Consider the following 24020-nt stretch of genomic DNA (forward strand, 5'->3'; position numbering starts at 1 on the left):
ATGCTCAATGCAGCTTACAGCCTTTGATAAATACAATTCCCTTGACACAAACCTGTTCTTTGGCCCTGAATAATCGGTGGTTATGCCATCTGGTTCAGCATCCTTTTCTCACAGTGGCCAGCCTGTGGGACACTTGCAAGGAGGACATGAGGACAGGAGCCCTGTCCCCTCCTGTGGCTTCCAGCAGCTGGCATTCATAAGCATTCATAAGCAACCTCCTTAGTGATTTTCCAGAGATTATTGGTTTTTTCAAGCCTTTGGCTCATTGATAGTTCTGAATGACTCATTCGTTACTGAAACAGGTATGGCCCTCTCCCCCTGGCCTGGCCCAGTTGACTGAAGAACCTCAAAAATAGACAAGACGTGCATGGTTATTGCTGATCTGATAACCACAACATTTGTACTGCACTGATTGGTTAGTAAAGTACACCAGCTTTCAGCCACCTAGAATCAGAAATGCAGTTTAAAAATTCATACATAGTGCAGCAACACTGCATAATGATTTAATATAACTTCAGACTTGGAGAGTGTCCCTTTAGAGCCCAGTATTTCAGAGTAATAAGGTGGATAAAAATGAGATTATGCTCTAACTCTGGGGGGAAATCTTCATGTACCCTTTTTGTTCCCCTGATTTTAGCAATTAGTTAAATGCAGTCGTGCAAATTTCATCCATCTTTCACTCTCTAGTCTTACATTTGATTTCCCAAACACATGGAATACAAAAATCAAATCATATCGCTGCATGAATTAAAACAAAAGGCTGAAACACAAACCCCTCCCCAGCCAGGTTTCAGAACCTGTAAATCGAACTGAGTAAATCAAATTCCTTTCCTATCAAAAATGTTTGTCTGCCCAAATCTGCAATCTGAACAGAGGCATATCCTTCTGGGTGTGCAGATAAAAAACTCTGTGGTAAACTGTGGTTTATTGTGGAAGAAAGGGGAGGAAAATGAAGTCACTCAATGATGACAAGATACTTTGTTTTACAGTTTGAAGGGAGAAGCTATATTTCCTGGATTGCTAGACTAAATAGGAAGAGATCCAAAGTGTGGAAAGTGATGCTTTTTAGGGGACCAATTTTGCAGATGACACTGACTGCAAGCTTTTTTGAATGACAGCAAATTATGTAACAGAAAGACAGCTCCTTCTACCGCAGTACGCAGAGCAAGGTTATTTACTAATGCAAACATTTTATCCATCTTAAGAAGGTGGGCGGCTTAATAGCAAAACCCTTTAGCACCTTAAGTACCCATAAACCAATATATTATCAGCACACAGTGAGAGGCCATTGTAATGTGAGATGTGGGACAACTCTAATGGGGTGTGTTGGTGGAGGGCGGGAAGAGTGGGCGTTTCAAAAGTATACATTTCAAGCTTCCCAGAAACACACAGTTTGTAAACCTCAGAGCAGGTGCAGTGGAGCACTTCCAAAGGGCTGAGAGCTTATGATAGTTGTTTTAATAAATGGTCTGCATCGTCTAGGTAGACGGTCCCAGAGGGAATATTGCTCCATGTGGGAAGTGACACTGTGACCTGTGGTCTATTCTTAACAGAGCTTTCTCTAACACATTGCACCTGCGTGCTTGGCTAAAATCCTTACCCAAATTATTAATTATGAAGCAGTGCTAATTTTTAAAAAGTGAAGTTAAGACATTTGCTTTAATGAAAACTAAAGTGGGTGATTTCCATGAGGTCTGTTTATAGGAGAAAGTATTTTAATTTGTTCCTATACTTATAGCATGTCCTTCTAATGTCTATATATTACTCAGGGGAGTTTACAATAGTTGAAATTTACAATCTTGCAATAAAAACAACCATCTGTGAATGGCCCTGAGACCTCTGGGTATAGGGTGGTATATAAATTCAATAAAACAAACAAACAAACAAACAAATAAATAAATAAAACACAACACGATATAACAGAGAAACAGACTCAGCAGGTCAAAGTTCACCACTCAAAAATATTATCTGCCTGGCAGGTGTGAAGCTGCTGTAGCACATGAGTTGCACAAGATCCAGCAACTTTACCTTTGAGAAGCCTTTCTGGTTTAGGATGTAGTCTCTTCTCAGCAATTTGAACATCAAGACATAATTGTTATTCCTATTATTTATCCACATATCTAGGCCTGGCACAAGTACGAATGAGCCATAGTGATGTGGGCTGCTGTCTGGAATACGGCTGTTTGAGTGTCAGAGACACTTACTGAGCACTGCTCACAGCATCACTGACGAATATAAACACAAGACATGCATATGCATAAACCTAGAAAGAGTCCGACTGAATTGGTCCAAAGGCCCATCTGCTTCAGCCTCCTGCATTCACAGTGGCCAACCAGGTGCCTTTGGGAAGTTTGCAACGAGAACCTGATGATTGCCCCTGGTGGTTCCCAGCAACTGGTAGGCAGAGGCACATGGCCTCCAGCCACAGTGCAGGCAAACTATGGCCAACCTGGAGAATAGCCACTGATAGCCTTATCCTTCACATACTTATAAACCTGACCATTACTACGTCTTGTTTTAGCAAATCCCATAGTTTAACAATGTGCCGTGTGAAGTAGTCCTGTCTTGACTTTTCCAACCTTTGGGTTTTGGAATTTTGTTTTTTTTTTAAATATATGTTTTATTAACCGGCCAATCAAATCAAATCAAATCACATCACATAAATTCCGAATTACAAATCCGAATTTTAAATTTTGTTGGGGGGACCCATATTTCAAGATCCGAAGGGGGATTCTGATCAACTTCTTGCTACTGTGTTAATGTCCAAATCAGTCCAAATCAGTCCAAACAGAGTTCATAATTCTATCCAGTCTTATCTTGCTGTTTCCACATCACATCTTGTTCATATATTTTCTCTTTTTTCTTTATGATCTCTTCTGATAGTCTCCTTAAGCCGATAAACACCAATAATAATCCTGTGTGAATTTTTCCATTCTTCCAATCCTCAAATCGAGATGGTTTCCATATATCATCACCTTCATAGATAACATCGCTCTTTCCATCATTAATCACAGAACTGTCATTCTTAAGTCCCACTGAGGAGTTTCACCCACAATATAAAAACAGCTCTATTTCTCTATTTCTCCTCTCAGACTTAAGTCCTCCAACAGAACTTCCCAATATGGCGACGGCATTTTTAACTGCGTCATTCCAAAGCTCTTATACATTCCACGCTCTTCTTAAAACATGCTTTGGTTCAAAAGTTTATCTCCACACAGCCTTAAATCCACAGCTTAAGTCCTTAAAACGACATTTCTGACTCGTGAGGGGAGGGGATTCTTGTTTAATCACATAAGGAAAGAAAGGAAAGTTTTTCCACCTCCCCCATCAGTCATTTGCCATACCGAGTCTTGGCGTATCTTCTCATGATTTCTCTTGTTCCTCCGACTCGTCTTATTTTATCAGAGATCTCTTCTGTTAGCAGTCTTTACTCCCCCTTCTCCCTTGAGATATGTGCATTCCTTCATCCAAATTGTTTCTTTTGAAGTTCTTGTAGCTAGTGGCGCGGATCAGGGACGGCGTCCAGGAGCGCCGGAATCCCACAGGAGGGCTTTGTGCCTAGTGCCCCCATCCCCACAAATTCGGGGGTGGTATAGGGCACAGCAGGCAAGGCAGTCCCCCCCACCATCCTGGGGGGGGGTAGGGAGGCTAATTACTCCCATCATAGCCTCCAAATTACCTCGTGTGGGTCGGAGAGATGTTATTGTCAGCCATCTTCTGATGCGCCCCCTAGTGGCCCCTGGGTTTTGGAATTTTGAGAAGAGGAGAAAAGGTCTCTCTATCCATTTCTGTCCTTTCTCCCTTTACTCCACATTTTTTAGCCTTCCAAATGAATTTCTCTTCTTCTATGCACACACTACGACCCTAGAACCCATATGCAGCATCAGATTTCACACGGACATCATAGAAATGGAAGTGACCTTCCCATTCACTCATATGATTAGTTCCCCGCCCTTAGGGCAAGGCATCCTATGGTTTGAAGCAAGTGACATAGGTGCTTCAAAGAAGGTGCTAGACAACTTGCTTTTGAAAACTTTCAAGGAAGAAGCTTTCATCTACTGAATATTCTAACACTTAGCAAAGTTCTCTCTCATGTTTAACTTGTGGGAGACAGCTGCTGCTCTCTAGCCCTGCTTTTGAATTTTCCTTAGGCACTTACTTGGTTAGTCACTGTGGGTAACAGGATGCTGGTCTACATGGATCTTGGGCCTGATCCAGCAGGGCTCTTCTAATGCTGATGACTTGCATCTGATGAAGTAGGTTATTACCTCCAAAAGGTAACATTGATAGTGTTTCAATTGCCCCAGAGATTTGTTAAAATCTGTCGTTTCAAAAACATCACGTCTTCTTATGTTCAATAAGAAATGACCTGAGTTGCACTTCTCATGTTAAAGTGCAGATTAGAACTTGGCTGTCCACTGGATTTTTGCACTTCTAATGCTGCAATGCAATTCCCAGCAGTTTATATGTATCAAAATACACATTTTAAAATATGTTGTTTCAGGAGAATGAAAATTATTTCACAAATGAATGTTGGAATGGAATTATAGGAGTAAAAATGTGCAAAAGGGACATGGGCAAGGATTGGATGAATTTGTCCGTCCCTGCTGAGAACTCCCAGTTTGTGCCTGGAGCACAGATCATGCAGACCAGACTATCCCGTTTACACCAAAGCTATCCCCATCTCCATTGTGTGTGGACTGAACATCATGCCTTTGCATGGGAACATGCAGGACAATCCTGCAAAGACTACAGTGCCTAGAGGCACCCTAAGCCATGCTCAGTGACAACTCTTCCTTTACAGTTTCATGACATTTTGTAGTGGAAATGTTCATGTGAAATTGGACACTGACAATTTCACAGTAAATTTTGCACAGAGAATCTAATAGCAAATAAGTTCTTTCTTACCATGGGGATATTTAAGGGAAGAAAAAGAAGAAGGGATAAGCAGATTTGAGGTATGAAGAAAACAAACTCTCTCTGCTTTGAATACTAAATGGCAAAAACCCAGTACATTCTCCTGATCTTGGTTCATGCCTTTGTGTGGCTGGGGCACTCAACATCTGACCCATGGCTTGGGTCAGGCTCACAGAACTTGAGCATGATATTGGTAACTGATGTATTAGGGTGCATCCAGCTGTGTAATTTCATGCACAAGCTTTTACTAATCGTCATAAGGGTTGCTGCCAGATTCCATGCAAAACAGAATATGGTAGCAGATGTAGTGGGATTTAAGGGGGATTTGTCAGACTTTGTGGTGGGTTCTTGCAGTGGCGCTAGCAAAAGCTGTAAAAACCATACATGGCTTTCTCGAACTGGTTCTCTACATTTCCCTTGTCTATCACCAGATTGCCAAATCAATAGGTTAGGAAGCATTTACAGTGGAATACAGAATTATTCATGTTACTATTTATCCAATATCTCAAAAAGGAAAAAGTCTGAGCATAAATATTTACAATGTTTCAATTACTGTCGGCATAGCAGCTGGCAGCCATGACACTTGGATCCACAAATCAATATTTATGAGCCTTTGAATGCTTAGAGTACACCTGGCCATTAGTCTGAATTGACTGGTTTATTGTCTTAACACTCTTTAGAACAATGATAAACATCTTTAAACAACTCTTTGCTGAAGATATCTTGATTATAGCCTTGCACTGAGCACTTGCAAAGAGGGCTGGCAGCTGTCGGTTCTGGTTTAGAAACAACCCCGTTAGTAGGATGCTCAGAAGGAAAACCTATGAGATGGTAAATGATGGCTGTGCAAAATGTGAGCAGAAGGGGGAAACCACGGTGGGGATACAGCGGCAGAGGTCAACAACCATGTCATTACTCGGAGAGCAACACATTTGTATTAATTGGGTTGAAAGTGGCAACACCTTAGATTCAAATTGTTTTCTTGAAGGAGACTGCACAAGCAGAATGCAAACATTGACAAAAGGCAAATTGGGTATTCTAGACATGCCTTGCTGCTGTTGTTTGTGTTTTCACAGGGAAGAGATTCTCCGCAATGGCTTTGTGTCGGGGTTTTGTTTTGTTCAACTGCTCGAAATCTGAGCACACGGCTTTGCACTGACCTAATTGCCACCGGCTTATTCTTAAAGATGTTTACTCGGGAGTATGTCCTACAGAATTATTGCATCCTGTTAAGCCTGCTTAGCAATGCCGTCTCAGTCCTCCTCTCTGCATGCCTCACTTCTGGCTTCCTCCATGGCAACTCCCATGCTGCTACAGGTGCACGTAGAAGTCTTTCACTCTATTGCCATGCCGAAGCCACTTACTAGCAACAGCTAGACTGGTGACTGGGAGCAGCCGCCGAGACCTCATAACAGTGGTCTTGAAAGACCCACACTGGCTCCCAGTACGTTTCCGAGCACAATTCAAAGTGTTGCTGCTGATCTTTAAAGCCCTAAATGGCCTCGGTCCAGTATATGTGAAGCAGCATCTCCACCTCCATTGTTCTGCCCAGACACTGAGGTCCAGCGCCGAGGGCCTTCTGGCGGTTCCCTCACTGCGAGAAGCCAAGTTACATGGAAGCAGGCAGAGGGCCTTCTCGGTAGTGGCACCTGCCCTATGGAACGCCCTCCCACCAGATGTCAAAGAGAAAAACAACTACCAGACTTTTAGAAGACATCTGAAGGCAGCCCTGTTTAGGGAAACTTTTAATGCTTAATAGACTATTGTATTTTAATATTCTGTTGGAAGCCGCCCAGAGTGGCTGGGGAAACCCGCCAGATGGGCGGGGTATAAATAAATTATTATTATTATTATTATTATTATTATTATTATTATTATTATTATTGAAGCTGTAGCTTGATTTCACTCAACACTATTATCCAGTGTGCGTCATTCCTACTGCTCCCAGAAGCCGCACATCTGCAACTGCCTGGTCCATCACAATGCTACAGTAAGCATAGCCTAGAGGTAGATGGCTTTGTGTGCACACCATTGGCTAGGAGCAGCGATAGATGTGGCAACAGCCATATTATTAGGGCAGCAGTGGCTTTCCTCTGGTCCTCTAAATGTTTATGGACCATAGTTCTCATCAACCTAGCCAGCAGGGCCAGTGGACAAGGAAGATGTGAGCTTTAAGTCCAGCAGTGTCTAGGCGGCCATTGGCAAGCTGCTCCTATACAAGAGGCATGTGCAAAGGGGGGCTTAGAATGCTATGTTTCGTATCTGTAAATTGCCTTTGGACTTTGCTCACGTTATTTATGCGAATGCTTGATCAGTATTAATGTGGAAGGAAAGGAGCTGTGATATATGGAATGCAAATGAGCACTGTGGTCAACGTAGGCTGTGCGAACGAAGTTGTGTTATAGACCAGTTTGAAGCAAGAAGCACTTTAAGCCTCACATCTGAAAGCACCCCAAGACTGCAAGTCTTTGGCTTGCACTCCAAGGCTTTGCAACTCTGCTCACTAGATAAACCGGCTTTTAGAAGCCCTAGCTCTCAGAAACATCTGTGTTTCCTCCTTGTTGTTCTTTTGCTGAGCATCCAGCCTGAGGAATAGTAAAATATAACTCAAAAGCCTGCATATTACATTTTGAATACCAGTCTGAAAAAAAGAGAGCTGCTATTCTCCTTGTTGTGAGGTTTTTGTGGTAGTTGTCCAGAGCGGCTGCTGGTATTTGATCTTGTTCACTGTGTGAGCCTTCTCAGAAATAGTGATGCCACAAGGTGGCACTGTTACATATAGCCACCTTCATCTTTAGTTTTTTGGGGGGAGGAAGGTTTCATTAGATCTCTTAAGAGGAGCAATGTGGCAGAAGGTGAATCATTATGATTTCTGTCTTGGTGTCTGATTATAGGCAGCTCTTGAGGCAGAACTATTCTCTGTTGGGTAGAAATTTCCAAAACCTACATTTTCTCCTCCTCTGAATTATCAAATTATGATCGAAAGTGTCTGTTGTATTTTTTTAAAAAAATATATATAGTGTGCATAGTATTTCCTGGTCTTTAATTCTGACAATATGCTGTTCTACCAGGGGCAGAAGTGGTTTTCTGAAGCTGAGTGTCCATTGGCCTGGACTAGCAATCTCTTGAAGGCAGCCCAAGATGGATTTGATGTACTCATGGTGCTGATGTTGGTGGTGCAGCCCATGCATAAACTACATGAATACTGGATTGCGTCTGGGGGTGCTCTGGAGTGAGGTGTGTGACATGATAAAGGTTACTTGCTAAGGACCTGTGATATATGGAATGCAAATGAGCACTGTGGTCAACGTAGGGTGTCCGAACGAAGCTGTGTTATGGACCAGTTGCTGGCACGGGCTTTGATCTAGTGGTGCAGCAATAAAACTGCTAGCACATCTGCAAAGCTAAGCAGGGTCTGGTCTGGTTTCAAATTGGATGGGAGAAGAGATAATAATAATAATAATAATAATAATAATAATAATAATAATAATAATTTATTATTTGTACCCCGCCCATCTGGCTGGGTTTCCCCAGCCACTCTGGGCGGCTTCCAACAGAGATAAAAAATACACTAAAATGTCACATATTAAAAACTTCCCTGAACAGGGCTGCCTTCAGATGTCTTCTGAATGTCAGGTAGTTGTCCATCGCCTTGACATCCGATGGGAGGGCATTCCACAGGGCGGGCGCCACCACCGAGAAGGCCCTCTGCCTGGTTCCCTGCAACTTGGCCTCTCGCAGTGAGGGAACCGCCAGAAGGCCCTCGGAGCTGGACCTCAGTGTCCGGGCAGAACGATGGGGGAGGAGACGCTCCTTCAGATATACTGGACCGAGGCCATTTAGGGCTTTAAAGGTCAGCACCAACACTTTGAATTGTGCTCGGAAACGTACTGGGAGCCAATGTAGGTCTTTCAAGACCGGTGTTATATGGTCTCGGCGGCCGCTCCCAGTCACCAGTCTAGCTGCCGCATTCTGTATTAGTTGTAGTTTCCGGGTCACCTTCAAAGGTAGCCCCACGTAGAGCGCATTGCAGTAGTCCAAGCGGGAGATAACCAGAGCATGTACCACTCTGGCGAGACAGTCCGCAGGCAGATAGGGTCTCAGCCTACGTACCAGATGGAGCTGGTAAACAGCTGCCCTGGATACAGATTTGACCTGTGCCTCCATGGACAGCTGTGAGTCCAAAATGACTCCCAGGCTGCGCACCTGGTCCTTCAGGGGCACAGTTACCCCATTCAGGACCAGGGAATCCTCCACACCTGCCCGCCTCCTGTCCCCCAAAAACAGTACTTCTGTCTTGTCAGGATTCAACCTCAATCTGTTAGCCGCCATCCATCCTCCAACCGCTTCCAGACACTCACACAGGACCTTTACCGCCTTCACTGGTTCTGATTTAAAAGAGAGGTAGAGCTGGGTATCATCTGCATACTGATGAACACCCAGCCCAAACCTCCTGATGATCCCTCCCAGCGGCTGCATGTAGATGTTGAAAAGCATGGGGGAGAGGACAGAACCCTGAGGCACCCCACAAGTGAGCGGCCAGGGGTCTGAACACTCATCCCCCACCACCACTTTCTGAACACGGCCCAGGAGGAAGGAGCGGAACCACTGTATGACAGTGCCCCCAGCTCCCAGCCCCTCAAGACGGTCCAGAAGGATGTCATGGTCGATGGTATCAAACGCCGCTGAGAGATCCAGCAGAACTAGGAAACAGCTCTCACCTTTGTCCCTAGCCCGCCGGAGATCATCAACCAGTGCGACCAAGGCAGTTTCAGTCCCATGATGAGGCCTGAATCCCGACTGGAAGGGGTCCAAATGGTCCGTTTCTTCCAGGCGTGCCTGGAGTTGTTCAGCAACCACTCGCTCAATCACCTTGCCCAAGAATGGGAGGTTTGAGACTGGGCGATAATTGGCCATCGTGGCCGCATCTAAAGATGGTTTTTTAAGAAGCGGTTTAATAACCGCCTCTTTCAGCGGGTCTGGGAAGGCTCCCTCACAGAGGGAAGCATTCACCACCCCACGAAGCCCATCGCCCAGTCCTTCCCGGCTGGCTTTTATAAGCCAGGATGGGCAAGGATCCAGGAGACAGGTAGTTGGCTTCACTCGTCCAAGCAGCCTGTCCACATCCTCGGAGGTAACAGATTGAAATTGATCCCACACAACTTGACCAGACAGGGCTCTAGCACTCTCCCGCCCCGGCCCTGCTCCCACGGTGGAGTCTACTTCTTCCCGAATCTGAGCGATTTTATCTGCAAAAAAATTTGCAAAATCATTGCAGGAGAACATGTGGCCCGTACTGGGCCCCGATGTTACAGGTGGTTCCGCTAAATTGCGAACCACCTGAAAGAGTCTCCTGCTGCTGTTTTCTGCAGATGCAATAGAGGCGGTGAAGAAAGTCTTCTTCGCCGTCGCTATCGCCACTTGGTAGGCTCGACGTTGAGCTCTAACCCGTGTCCGGTCAGATTCAGAATGAGTTATCCGCCACCGGCGCTCTAGCCGTCTCAACGATTGTTTCATTGCCCTCAGATCCGTGGAAAACCACGGGGCTCTCCGGGCTTCATGCAATCGGAGAGGGCGCTTCGGAGCCAAACAGTCAATAGCCCTGGTTAACTCCACATTCCAGCGGGCCACCAGGGAATCGGCTGAAAGGCCATCAACATGGGATAAAGCATCCCCAACCACTCTCTGGAAACCATTTGGATCCATTAAGTGGCGGGGGCGGACCATCCGAATCGGTCCCACCTCCCTGCAGAGGGGATGGGTCGCGGAGAAGTCCAGTTGCACCAGGAAGTGATCTGACCATGGCACTTCTTTTGTTTCGCTTTTACTTAGTGTCAGATCACCAACATCCGTAGAGGTAAACACCAGGTCCAAGGCATGTCCGCGGCTATGGGTTGGGCCAGACTTATTCAGGGACAGCCCCATGGAGGCCATGCTTTCCACGAAGTCCCGAGCGGCCCCTTGTAAGGTCGTGTCGGCATGGATGTTAAAATCCCCTAGGACGACCAAGCTAGGTGTCTCCAGGAGAACATCCGCCACGACCTGAAGCAGCTCGGGCAGGGAATCCTTGGTGCAGCGGGGAGGTCGGTACACCAGATTCCTGCATTGCAGGTGGTTGGACTAGATGACCCTTGGGGTCCCCTCCAACTCTACAATTTTATTATTTCCTTCTCTGTTCTTTCTGGGAAACAGGATGGCCAGGTAAAAAAGAGGCCACCATATCTGTAGAAGAGCGGATTTCAGCAGATGTGGCTTATGTGACTAGCTACGTCTGCTGTAATTATATGTTATGCCCAACTGTTAAAGGTGCAGGCCACCCCTCCCCCTAGGAATGGGGGAGAAATTCAATTCAGATGACATTTAAAGGCAAACCTACAGAATTCCCACTTACCAAAATGATAATAAGAACCAAAACACAGCTATCCTTTGAAATCCACACTTCTCTGAATTTCACAGTGCAGTTCTCTTCACCCCCTCTGCCCCCCCCCCAAGATGACTTATGTTGCCTTCAGGATCTCCTGCAAGTCAAGAGAGGAGTAATGTGCAGCACACTGCTATTGTTTACTCAGAAGTAAGTTGATTGGGTTCACTGTGGCTTTCCTCCATGTAAATGCATATAGAACTGCAGGCTTCAGATTAGCATGGAGTAGTTTTAGGACTTTTGTACCCATCTGCCCACCTTATACTATCTGAAAACAAAAGGTACATTTGGACCAGGTAATCTTGGGGAATTGTGGTTCCTGGGCACTGTTTTCTGCATGCTGTCCAACAATTCACCACTGTGCCACATGTGACATCAGGCCAAAGTGGAGATTATCTTTCCCATACATTTGTGAAGTGCCTTAAATGAGACCAGTGCTCTTTCTTCCTCAAATCTTTTTAACCCTGAGTATAACTTTGTGAGGAGTCCATTTCCCAAGAAGTGGATTGAATGTCCAGGACTTGGTCTAGGGGTGGAAAATGTCTGACAGCGAATATTTTAATATTGTCTGCTATTATACACTCCCCCCTTGCTTTAAAATGGAACTTCAAAAGAACTGGTGGCAAAGGTTTAAACAAAGATGACTTGCTAGCCTTTACAACCACAGACCTGATTGCTCTATTTTAAATAAACAGGGTCCTTTAGAAGCACAAAAGTGCTACTTGGATCCTTTCCCGTTGTCATTAGGTTGATTCATTAATTAGCATGACTGCTAACAGAATTACCAGGGCTTTTTGCCTTTGTTAGATACATGGAAGAATGGATGTGATGGAGACATGGACTGGAAACAGGTGGATAGTTGCTCGCTGTCCCAAAACGCCAGGTCCATATCCCTTACTGGCAGCACAGAACATTTTTCTTTGAGCTCATTCAGCACAGCAGGGAATGTTCCTACAAAAGCAAGCACTCCCCACTCCCGTTTCATTGTGGAAAATGCTGAGCCCCATCATTCGGGAGTCTTTTAAGTTTTAGGGAAAGCTGCATACTTGAAAGTGAAAAGATGGAGCATACTGTAAGCTAGGCAAAGCCCAAACTTTGCTCGCTCATAACTGCACATTTTAACTCTCCAACATCTAAGCTTCTTTTTCATGTGGGATGTTTGTTTTCTGCTTAAGTACTACAAAAGGTAGCTAGACTTGGAAAACTGACAATGGCATTGGAGTCTTAGATATGTCTACTCAAAAGTTAGTCCAGCTGAATCCAATGTGACTTATTCTCAGGTATGCCTGTCTAGGATCGAAGCCTCAATGTATGCTACTGTTTACGACTTTATTTCACATCTCTGCTTTTGAGCCTGTTAACAAAAGTGAAAAATTAGTAGCCAAAAATTTCATGCCTGTATTCATGTTATCACAGCTTGAAAAACATGTTTCAACTGTTAAGAAACCACCAACTTTTATTCTCGCTTTCAGGACCATACAGGACAGAAAATAGCTAAATTGCTCAGTGCTAGCATTAAATATGTATGCATTGCTCAGTGCCAGCATTACATATTTATGCTTGATAGCCAAGTTTCTGGGTATTTTCACGACTGTATTGTACATGCTCAGTGGTGGTTTTTTTTTTTGTTTTTTTTAAAAAAAGACTTCCTAAAGCTGCAGATTCAAAGCAAATGCTATAATTTATGCAGAAGCCAGTGTGGTGTCAAGGCTACAGGAGCTCAGGGAACACAAAGAGAAACAAGAAGGGTCATATCTGACCCCCTCTGACCCGAGGTTCCTGACCCCTGGACTAGAGTGTCAGATTAGGACACACCGGCCCCCAATGCACCCTCAAATTCTGCTCCAAGGGAAGCAGATACAATTTTTTAATTAAAAAAACCATGAAAAATTAGCATTTTATGTCATTTTCTCCTAATATGTATATATGAATTGGATTTTAACATTTATGCATATCTATGTAAGCAGTTTTCCTCATTATAATGCATTTTGGTTTGCTCTTTTCACAAATTATGCATTGTTAAAAGTATATGCATTTCTGTACACACTTCCCCTAATATGCAAAATTTGTGCACATTTAGGTTTTTTTATATTTTTTGCAGAAGTCCATCACAAAATTTGGAGAAGCATGAATTGCAAAGCACACCTATATTTCTGATCATCTGCAGTTTTGGGACCTGCCAGTTAGCTGGTTTGAATCAACACAGGAACCAAACTGAATTTTCCTGTATCCCTCCCTCCTCAAGTAAAAGCAAGCATTACTTGAGGAACTCTAAGGTAACACTTGAGATGCTGAGAAGCTGACAAAGGCAGTGAATTCCATTCCTAAGCAGTATGAAAGTAACCTCAAATGGTCAGCATTTTGGTGTTCTTGCCTGTCACACTGTTTGAAGCAAGCTGTTGCTGTTCCATTTAAACCGGTTACCATTATCATGCTTGCAAGCATCTAGTCACATTGTGTCTTACATGCTATCGTCATAGCTCGAAACTGTGTGGAGTGATCTGGTGCTATAATCCAATAAATGCAAACTATGCAGGAGATCAGTTAGCACAACTGTCCAGCAATAGGTGACACATGCATTCATTTACCATATGTAATATGCTCCCATGTTAATATTTAGCCAACTTTATCTCAAATCCCCCTCCAAAGATGCTGGGTGGTTCTTGTCTTCTTATTTAACTTAGGACAGCTACTGCTTCTGGTCCCGAGAGTTAATGACCTGTTGAGCTCATCTCTTCTTTCAGGAGATGTTGCCTTCATGTTTTCCGGCTTAGCAAACCTGCAGGTTTTCAACTCTCTGTGGTGCGGTGCGATGCGCTGTTAATTTTAAAGGCATTATGCTTTGAGAAAATCTAGGCAAAAGGTGAGCAGCAATTTCATTGGGTGGCCCAGTTACAGAATAGCCGGTGCCTGAACTAAACAGATCTTACACCAGTGACAAAGGGGGGCACTTAAAGGCTGTGGCTCCATTTTACTTCTGCATCTTCTCTTTGTAAATAAATAAAGCCAACGAGTTTATTTTGTGCCTCTTAATTGAATGAATTGGGTTTCTGAATTAGGGAGATGCTAAAGGAATGCAGGCAAGTTGGACGCCGATGATGCCTCTGTTGAAAACAATACATTTCCATAGCATTTTAAGTGCAAGCAGTGCTTTAGAAATCATTATCCCAATAATGTCAGTCAGTTTCTGGGGAGGTTGCAGTGTTTTGTTGGCACTCCTTAGAATGCCTTAGCTCTCCTTCAGGCATTCCAAAGTGGTGACAATCAATATGGGAGGGTAAGCATGCTAACGCCAATCCTTCTTTTGCCATTTTTGTCACCTTCCAATGCATGGAAGATGACCTGTCTGTAGCAGGGAGCTTTTTGTATCTGTAGAGGCTGCCCACACATTATAGAACTTGTATTTCCCAGGGTTCTAAAACGCATGGGGAGCCCACACAGACACAAAAGGTTCCCTGATGCAGGTAGCTACTGTACTTTTCCGTGTATAAGACTATGTTCTTTTCTTTAAAAATCATGCCAAAAAGTGGGAGTTGTCTTATACATGGGCAGTGCATAGGGTGGATGTTTGATTGGTTGCTGCCGAGGTTGTCAGTGGCTATTGTGCGTGTTATTGGTTGCTCCATCAATGGATGGTGTTGATTGGCTGACACTCCAGCAGTTGGGTGGGTGATTGGTAGCTTCTGCCGTCGATGGGACAGATGGGAGGTGGATTTAGCGATGCATGTGGGTGAGCAATTTTAGGCAATCCCCCCTAAAAAAAGCTCAATAACCCTGGGTAAGCCTCTCCCCAAAAAGCTCAAGAACTCTGGGCCATCTCCCTACATTTTCTTAAATCTGAGTCCCCCAAAATAGGGGGCATCTTATACATGGAGGCATCTTATAGACGGAAAACTACGGTACTTTTCTCAAGTTGGAAGATGAGAAAAATGGCTGCAGAAGGGGGTGGAGCTAGCACACATATCCTCATTGGATCCTCTCTCCTCCCTACAACATTCTGAAGACAAGAAATGTGGTGTGTCCATATTTGGAAGATACTGAAAACTGCAATTGAAGAGGAGTGGAATAAACACATTCATTCCTAGTGCCAACCCTCATGTGGTCTGATGTGGTCTCTTTTTGGAAATAATTCATTTGAAACCAATGGACCTTACATCAAAGTAAGTGTGCTAGGGATTAGGGGGTTGGTTACACAAATAACCAACCATATATCTGTTCAATTAGTAATGCACTACACACACACACACTTATAAAAACATTTTATAAAATACTTTTACACATGGTTTTGAATGTTGAATTGCAAAATGCCCAGGTTGATGAATTCAGCACTGTTGACTTATTTCATTCTGGTCTTTAAAACTAATTATTTTACCATAAAGTGCTGTAATCTGGAGAAATTCCTAGGAAACAATTCTCTAGTAGTGGCGAAATGGATCAAAACTGTATTGCAGCCATGTAGCTGCCAATCAGCAGGAGGCTCAGAGTGATATGTTTAGGGTCAGATTCAGAAGACAGAAGGGGCTCATTATTGGATAAAGCAAAATAGTTCTCCTCAGGTTATACTGTCCGTTTCCAAGGAAATAGTGCATTTCACATTGACGAAGGGATTCTTGCATAATATTTCTCCAAGTTGTTTGGAACTTCTCTTCCTCACAGTAAGTTCACTTGCACATACCGGAGGAACAGCACATTGTGAAGATAAAACACACTGTTCCGCCAGGCTGGTGAAATTATACTTTAGGTCTCTCTTTCCACAAGGCATTGCCATTTAATATAAATAGAAATTCTATCTTCCCTCTGCTACCTTTGCTCACCATGTGGGAGGTGGAGGATGTGCAGAGAAGCAATTTCAATTTCTTTTAATCAAAAACTCAAGCTCTTTCATAGAGTCACTGCACTCACAGACCGCCGGTGGCTCCTTTGACTGGAATTTTCAGAGCCATTGGTCAGGAGGCCAGAAAAGGGCTTTGCTGGTATAATTTGCCCAGGAGATGCATCTGCTGACAGGAAACCGGCAGCCACATCCTCTTCCCCACCCCACCATTTGGTGTAGTCATTGCCTCCTCTGTTCGATGCCTGGTTCCTGAGGGCTTCTTGTTCTAGAGGACAGAGACCTTGAAACGTGTGCTCTGCTGCAATGTCAGGTGAAGACACACCCATGTTTGCAATGGGTCCTTCAGGCCCATCATTGCAGACACCTTGGCCTTGTTCCTTCAATTTCCATTTCTTTATTTCCCAGTCCTGTTGTTCTTTAGGGAGCTTATCCAAGTGTTGTGCTTTCACAATGGGCGATACCTCAAAAGTTCCCTGAAGAGCCAAGATAAGATACCTAAACAAACAAACAAACAAACAAACAAACAAACAAACAAACAACTTTAGTAGCACCCTCATAAAAACAAGCTTTCACTCTTCCTGGTTCTCCTATTTTGTAGATATCTGATGAGGTAGTATATAGTGGTACCTCAGGTTAAGTACTTAATTCGTTCTGGAGGTCCGTACTTAACCTGAAACTGTTCTTAACCCGAAGCACCACTTTAGCTAATGGGGCCTCTCGCTGCCCCCACACCACCGGAGCACGATTTCTGTTCTCATCCTGAAGCAAAGTTCTTAACCTGAAGCACCATTTCTGGGTTAGCGGAGTCTGTAACCTGAAGCGTATGTAACCTGAAGTACCACTGTAATGCTCTTGGGTAATCATTTATGAAGACAATCTGCTTGTTACAGTGACCTTATAACATTGATAGGCCAGCCGAGGGCTTGGAATTTGTAGGAGGGTCAAATCAGCCATGATGTGATTTTAGGCCAGTAGCTTTCTTTTGGCCTGACCCATCTCACTTGGTTGCAGGGGAGGAGAAACCATGTACACTGCCTTATAGACTTTGGAGGAAAGGCAGGCTATATGAGTGACAAATAATATAGAGTTGTTAGAGACAGGTTTGGAGATAGGAAAGTCCTTTTGTTGGAGGGAGGGGGGTTGCAAAGGAGAGAAGGGGCTAAGGATACTGTGGGGCTGCCCTGCGCATATTGCATGGAAGAGGGCTATGGGGCAAGGTTCAGGAGCTAGTACACCTGCTGCATTTCTCTATGGGTCTCTGTGGTCTAGCTAGAAATGGTGTGCACTAAGGTAGCTTTGATGGGCTGGATAAGGGCCCAGGAATTGAGACTGAATCCTGACAAGGCAGAGTGCTACGGTTTGGGAACAATTTATTTAATTAGTCATTAAGAAATGGATCTACTGTCCTTTGTCAAAAGGCTGCAGGGTGGTTTGCAACATAAAAATAACGTAAGCAACACAAAAACTTAAGAAACAATTATATCAGTACAATGCACAATAAAAATGGCAACACCCAACTATTCATAAAATACTGCAGTTATAGTTCCCCCTCATCCAAAAGCCTCCTTGAAGCGGTGTTTCTTAGGGCAAACAGTGACAGTAAACCACTGCTTTTGATGGGGCTACACTCCCCTTGAAAGAACAAGTACATAGTCTGGGAATATTCCGAGATCCATCTTTATCATGGGAGGTTCAAGTGTCCTCACTGGTGTGAAGTACCTTAGGCCGGCTTTCATTGATTCACCTGCTGTGGCTGTTTTGGGACAGAGAGAGCCTGGGCACAAACTCATACTCTGATAACCTTCCATTCTGAATATTGAATTGTGCTCTGTGTAGGTTGACTCGTTGAATGACTCAAAATGGCAGCTACAGCAAAATGAGCAGAACAGCCAGACACATCCCATTGGTTCTGAAAGAACTGCACTGGCTGCCAACAAGATTATGCTTTGAACCTAAATATCTGAAGGAGCACCTCTCCCTATGTAATCCCACTTGGATGTTAAAATTTTACAACAGTGTCTCACCTCACACAGTGTAAGGTGATGTGAGAAAGGGCCTTCTGTGTGGTAGTGCCCAGGTTGTGGGGCACCTTCCCCTCTGAAATTCAGCTGACATCTACTCTCCCCCCCCCCCAAAAAAAAAATCAGTGCCAGTGTAAAACATTCAAGCCTTTAGAAAATATTGAGGTCCAGCTTGGGCTTTTTAGAGACATGTAACTGAAATGTTATTTGATGTTATTTTTATTTTTGATTAATTGATTCTAGTTTTAAATGAAGTGTTGTGGTTCCATACCATGAGATCTTAGGAAACAAGTGGGCTATAAATATGTCAAAAGAAATAAACAAACTGGTGACTGATTCCAGGGGGCCATTTTTGGGTGGAGGTAATTAGTTGAGTGGGAATATCTTTTTCCTTTCCTTTCCATGTAGTGAACAGCAGGAAAAAGTACAGGTTGTATCTTGTTTTGGCACCGTCGTTCAACACCAGCAAGCTAAGCAGAAAGTGACAATGCTTATTAGTTTTGCAGCTCTGGGTCATGTTTGTAAATCATCGTATGGTGCTAACAGCCTTATGAACTAGTTTTCAGCACAGATTGACCAGGCCTGTGGGCAGAGCTAAATCCTTTTAGGAATGTAACATTATTTGCTTACACGCATGTGGCTGGCTGATCTGTGTAAAAATCAATTCCTAAGATAGTTCTCAGATTCTGCCTTGCCTTGGCTTGTTTAGATTGTAAACTCCCCATGGGAGAGAATTTAGCACCCTCTGCTCACATGGCTTCTAGCCTTATTGCAATCCCTTCTTGGTTTGCCTGACAGCCACTAGTGTAAGAATAACTAGGTACAGAAAGTTCAAAGCCGAAGTGGGACACAGTCCAGCTCTACACAGAGGGAGTAGAATAACTCCATCCTGTCAAGCTCCAGAGAACTAGAGTTCAGTTCTCATCTCTTCCTGCTCCACTTTGTAGGAGAAGACAAAATTTGAATGCGAGAAAAGTCCACCATGCCTGATCTTCTTCCTCCTATTTTCCCCTTGGGAAGTGATCATAGAGTTCTGATCCCTAAAACCCCTAGTCTGCTGCAGTGAGAATCAAATAAAAGGAGGGACTCCCAGGTCAGGGGTTGCTATCTAGCTCTTGCTTAAGATCAGGGTGGTATGTGGTAACATCACGTTTCCTCAATACATGGGGAAATGATAGGTTGGAAAGATGGATCATGCCAAAGTCCCTGGTAATATCTTTGTACATATTCATTGATTGAAGTTGGATCTGGTGATAAACTATGGTTCATTATTGCATGAAAGAGCCTTGTCCTTTAGTGACACAGTCCTCACCCTCATTGGTGCAGCCGTGAAGAGAAGGTTAGAAGTCTTCACTTCCAATTTTTGATAACTGCAGATTAGTGCTATGGGCTGCCTGAATCTAGCTCCTCTCACCAAAGAGAAGATGACATGCACCACACCAGGAAACCTCTGTTGCTGTGGCTACCAGGATGTTTTCACCCCTGCTCCTACGGTAGGGACAAAGAGAGCCTCCTAACATGTAAATGGGGACCTGGACTTAGTGAACCCTAAACTGCAGTCAATCATAGATTTAAATATAGTTTACTGAAAGAAGTCAGTTCTATAAACCACTGTTTGTTCAGATTTAAACATAATGTTAAACTGTGGTTAGCTGGTTTTTTTAAAATTAAAAACTTCCGATCTCCTCATGGGTCTGCTGGAGTATGGTAGTCCAAGGCTTGCCCAAGCTCATTCAAGCAAGAATGAACCAATGTTTGTGATTTTGTCTGAATGCAGCCATTTGCTCTAAATTCCATCCTCATACAGGTGGCATCGCTGACATACAACTGTGGCAGGGCTCACACGGTTCATGTATGGCAGCTTTTTAACCTTCAGACTGCAGGGACCCTTGTGAAACTCCAGCCTGAATAATTATTTCACAATAGAGGAGCTGATTTCTCCTTTAAGACAAAACCAAAACCAAAGGAGCAGAATGCTATGGAAACAAGCTTTAATGTTCTCCTTCTGAATCTGCCCTCAAATCAATATGTGTTTATAGTGAGTGAATAAAGTAGGATAGATGAAGAACAAGATTTCCAAATCAAATGAGCAGAAGATTCTGCTTCTACATGCTTTGCTTTCTCTGTCTCCTTTTCTCTCTCTGTATAGCAGTGGTGGTGAAGCAAACACTGTACATTTGTAGTTCTTCCAAGGCCTTGTTGACAGCTGGGAAAAAGTTTTGAGACCTGACAGTTAACTAGATCCATATTCAAGTGCTGAAGAGGAAAGCACCAGAAAAGCAGTTTCCCCCTCTACTTTGAAATGCTCAAAGGTTGCCTCTCAAAGAACTCCATTACACAGCACAACCACAAAGCCTTTATGTTCCAGCCAAGGTACACAGACTTGATGCCTCCCGAACTCCAGAAAGAGGTTGTGACAGCATGAAAGGTAACAGGCTGTCAAGGATTTTAAGCCTCTCTTCCAGAGACCATCAGAAATCAGAAGAAAGTAGCTGATCAGAGGCACAGCAGGTGATGGGGAGACAAGAAACAGTACACTAAGTCTCTTGGAATCCATTCTTAAAGCCCCTTCCCACCATTACCCAGGAACTAGGTTGTTGCTAACCAGGACATGGTATTCTACCCAACAGGTACAAAAGAAGCATATGTTCAAACCTTGGAAGAAGTGCTATGACTGGAGTAATGATGCATATGAAATAAAAGCTCGCCTGCGACATCTCAAACTCCATAATCCAGTAGGGATTGGTGGGAGGGTTGCAGACAACACATGTGGCATTGTAGATGGTTGAGAAAATGAAGTACAGAAGAATGCTCACAGTGATTGTAATTCCATGGGACAGAGTCTGTGGACAAGATGTGAGGAAAAGAACCATTATGGCAGCAAGTTTGGTCACCAGGATTCCAGTACAGGAGAATGACCACTCCCCACTTAAAACGGGGGGCGCCTTTTGCGTGGACGCGTGCAGCCCTGGATCTGGAGTAGCCCCATCAGCATAGGCTTTGCCTTCCCTCAGGTGGGATACCTGGAGGTCCCCGCCTACCCCAGCGAGTTGTCCAATCCCACCTGGGGGAAGTGTTGCCAGGGAAACCAGGCCAGGTAAGGGGAGGGATTACCTGCCCACACAATAGAGGGTGGATCTTAATTGTTAATCCTCACTTGGCTCCAGAGCTTCTCCTGGAAGGACGTCACTAGGATTCCAGTACAGGAGAAAAGGCAACAATTGCAAATGTTCATGCAGAAGCAGCCAGATATAGATGTGTGCATATATATATATATATATATATATATATATATATATGCGATTAACAAAATAGAGTATTTTTCATTTATGTGGCAAAACATTTCAGCTTCTGAAACAAGGAGAACTCCATTGTGCAAGTGGAAGTCCTTTCACAGGGCTTCCACTGATGGGACTCCTTAGCTGAATCCTGCTCTCTGTTTTGTTAATCACAATAGCATGTTTATTCTTTTGGAGACTAGCCAAATCTTAAAAGGGATGCAGAACAAGCTAGCACAGGGTACATAAGTTATGATAATCATTTCTAAAAGCAGGCAATCAGAAAGCTATAATAGTTACTGAAGGGTTTATCTACATACCCATGTTTGAATTTCTAAAGCTTGGTGAAACAGAATAGTAAGGAGAGCGACTGTATTGATTGTTGTTCCAAAGCGGAAAATGTCAATATCGGAATCAAGATATGCCTGGAAAACAGAAATAGTTGTAGGCTTATTGACTGACACAATTTTTGTTTCATTAAGAGCCGCTTAGAGAGTGCCTTAAATACTTACCAGATAAGGGACAAAGAAGCAGATAAGGCTCTGATAAAAAGATTCCAGAATGGCAACCCAGAACGTCAGAGGCTTGTAAACCTGCAGCAAATCATAACACAAAGAGGAAACACTTGATTTTCAGTCAGAGGTTGGGTTATTTTTTGTATTTAATGTGGCAGTTGAGTCCTCTGTGAAAAAAGAGAGTCAAAACTCTCCAGTTTCCCCCTCCTTGGGGAAGCCACCAGGGAGGAGAATAACTGAAAGCTTTTCTTTTACAGCACTGGGCTGTAAAAGCACCCATTCAGGCATAAACTGCGTGGGATGGCCTTCAGCAAGTCACAATCCCCCCAATTTATGTACAATGGGGCAATTGTGAGGATAAATGAGATATGGATGGTAAATAACTTTCAATACAAATAGTACCATGCACATGAAAAATAATAAATAACCTAAAGTTTTGGAATAAAAGAGAATCCTATTGAGATACTTTATAAAACCAGAGAATAGGGTACAGAACATTATGTTTTCTAAAATGCTTCTGAAAATTCTTATTCTTCACATATTTAGATCTCATTGCATTTCTTTTCCCAGTGCAAGAGAAGTCACCTGAAGTGACTGTAGACTGTAGCCAAAGTTCAAGTTGTACATGACAGTTTAGGTGGTGTAAGACTGCACAGAGGGAGGCTGCTTAACCCTCCCCACCTTAAAACTGCCCTCCCCAAACTGCTTTTTCACCCACTGCGGTGAAGGATATGTGGAAAACTATAGGGACTTGTGAGGCTTCCTTGAGCAAGAAAGGTGTACCTCTGAGTTTTGTCCACTCTTATAAAGACCAGGCAAGCTCAGCAGAGTTCCTGCCGAAACATCTTTATCCAGGACTCCAGAAAGTATTGGTGGCACAGAAGTGAAAAACAAGTTGAAGAAGATCATTTGCCAGTAGTCTATCATGGCGGTCCCAGAGAATGCACAGAAGAACTGGTACCAGAACAGCAGGTTGACGTAGGTCTGGTGGGAAAATGTTTAAAAGGCAAAACACATTAGCTGTTTGTGTTATTCAAGATATTTCCATGCACACTTTCTTACATGTGTACAGATGATAAGCTCCTAGAACACGTTACAGCCTGCACTGTGACTCAGTTAATGCTTAAGTACTTTGATTTAAGGCAATTCAGTCCAAATGACTTCAAAAAAATCCAAGTATTTGATCTTAATCAGGTTTTTGATCAGTCTGAGAAGCTAACTACAACTGAGCTCTGAAATTATTTTTAAAAGAGAAATGCAGCATTGGGAGTGGGGAATTTAAATAAAAAGTGAGGGAAAGGGTGCTTGACTGATATTTCTGTATGATATTATTGACTCCTTTTTCTTCTCTCTAAATCGCCCCCAAGTTGCTATTCCTACCATGAACTTCTAAAAGTGTGTTTGCGCTAGGTTTTGGACTACCATAGACAGAAATTGCTGCTGGGGAAATTTAGAACGGGGAAGCAGCTGGTGGGTAAAAGGTTTGAGAACCTTTTGCACTAACACACTTACTTTCTCCTGAAGCTCCAGGGACAATGCACCAACCTAACGGCCTCCAGCAAGTGGGTCTTGGGGTGGGTGTGTTAGACTTGTTTTCTTAGTAGCAAACATCTGTACAGTGGTACCTCAGGTTACAGATGCTTCAGGTTACAGACTCCACTAACCCAGAAATAGTACCATGGGTTAAGAACTTTGCTTCAGGGTGAGAACAGAAATCACATGGCGGCAGCATGGTGGCAGTTGGGGGCCCCATTAGCCAAAGTGGTACCTCAGGTTAAGAACAGTTTCAGGTTAAGAATGGACCTCCAGAACGAATTAAGTTCTTAACCCGAGGTACCACTGTATGCAGTTAGCCTCATGCGCTGATGGCCAGGAACCATTTATTTGCTATTCAAAGGTTGTTTTCACAAATTTAAACTCTGCTTTAGGAACAGCTCTTCAGTTTAAACATGTTCAACACCTTTTTGAATAGAATACAGAAGTGAGAAAACAGAAAAAGGAGAGAATATATTGTGTGTGAGAGACCAAACTGCA

The 24020-nt window shown here is 43.6% G+C and overlaps 1 protein-coding gene across 1 annotated transcript in view; it reads right to left on the minus strand.

Moving 5' to 3' along the window:
* Positions 1–15582: 15582 nt before the first annotated feature.
* The window catches only part of LOC309332733 (phospholipid-transporting ATPase VB-like), a 55005-nt gene continuing 46567 nt past the window's right edge, over positions 15583–24020 (minus strand). Inside the window, exons 17-21 of the mRNA XM_081845906.1 lie at positions 22770–22970; positions 21984–22064; positions 21792–21896; positions 20849–21036; positions 15583–16667 (exon numbers count right to left, since the gene is read on the minus strand). Coding sequence (XP_081702032.1) covers positions 16220–16667; positions 20849–21036; positions 21792–21896; positions 21984–22064; positions 22770–22970 — 1023 coding nt within the window. The 3' untranslated portion in view covers positions 15583–16219. The remainder of the gene's footprint in view (positions 16668–20848; positions 21037–21791; positions 21897–21983; positions 22065–22769; positions 22971–24020) is intronic.

The sequence above is a fragment of the Podarcis erhardii genome (genome assembly GCF_964252035.2).
Source record: "Podarcis erhardii genome assembly, chromosome: 2".
Lineage (NCBI taxonomy): Eukaryota > Metazoa > Chordata > Lepidosauria > Squamata > Lacertidae > Podarcis > Podarcis erhardii.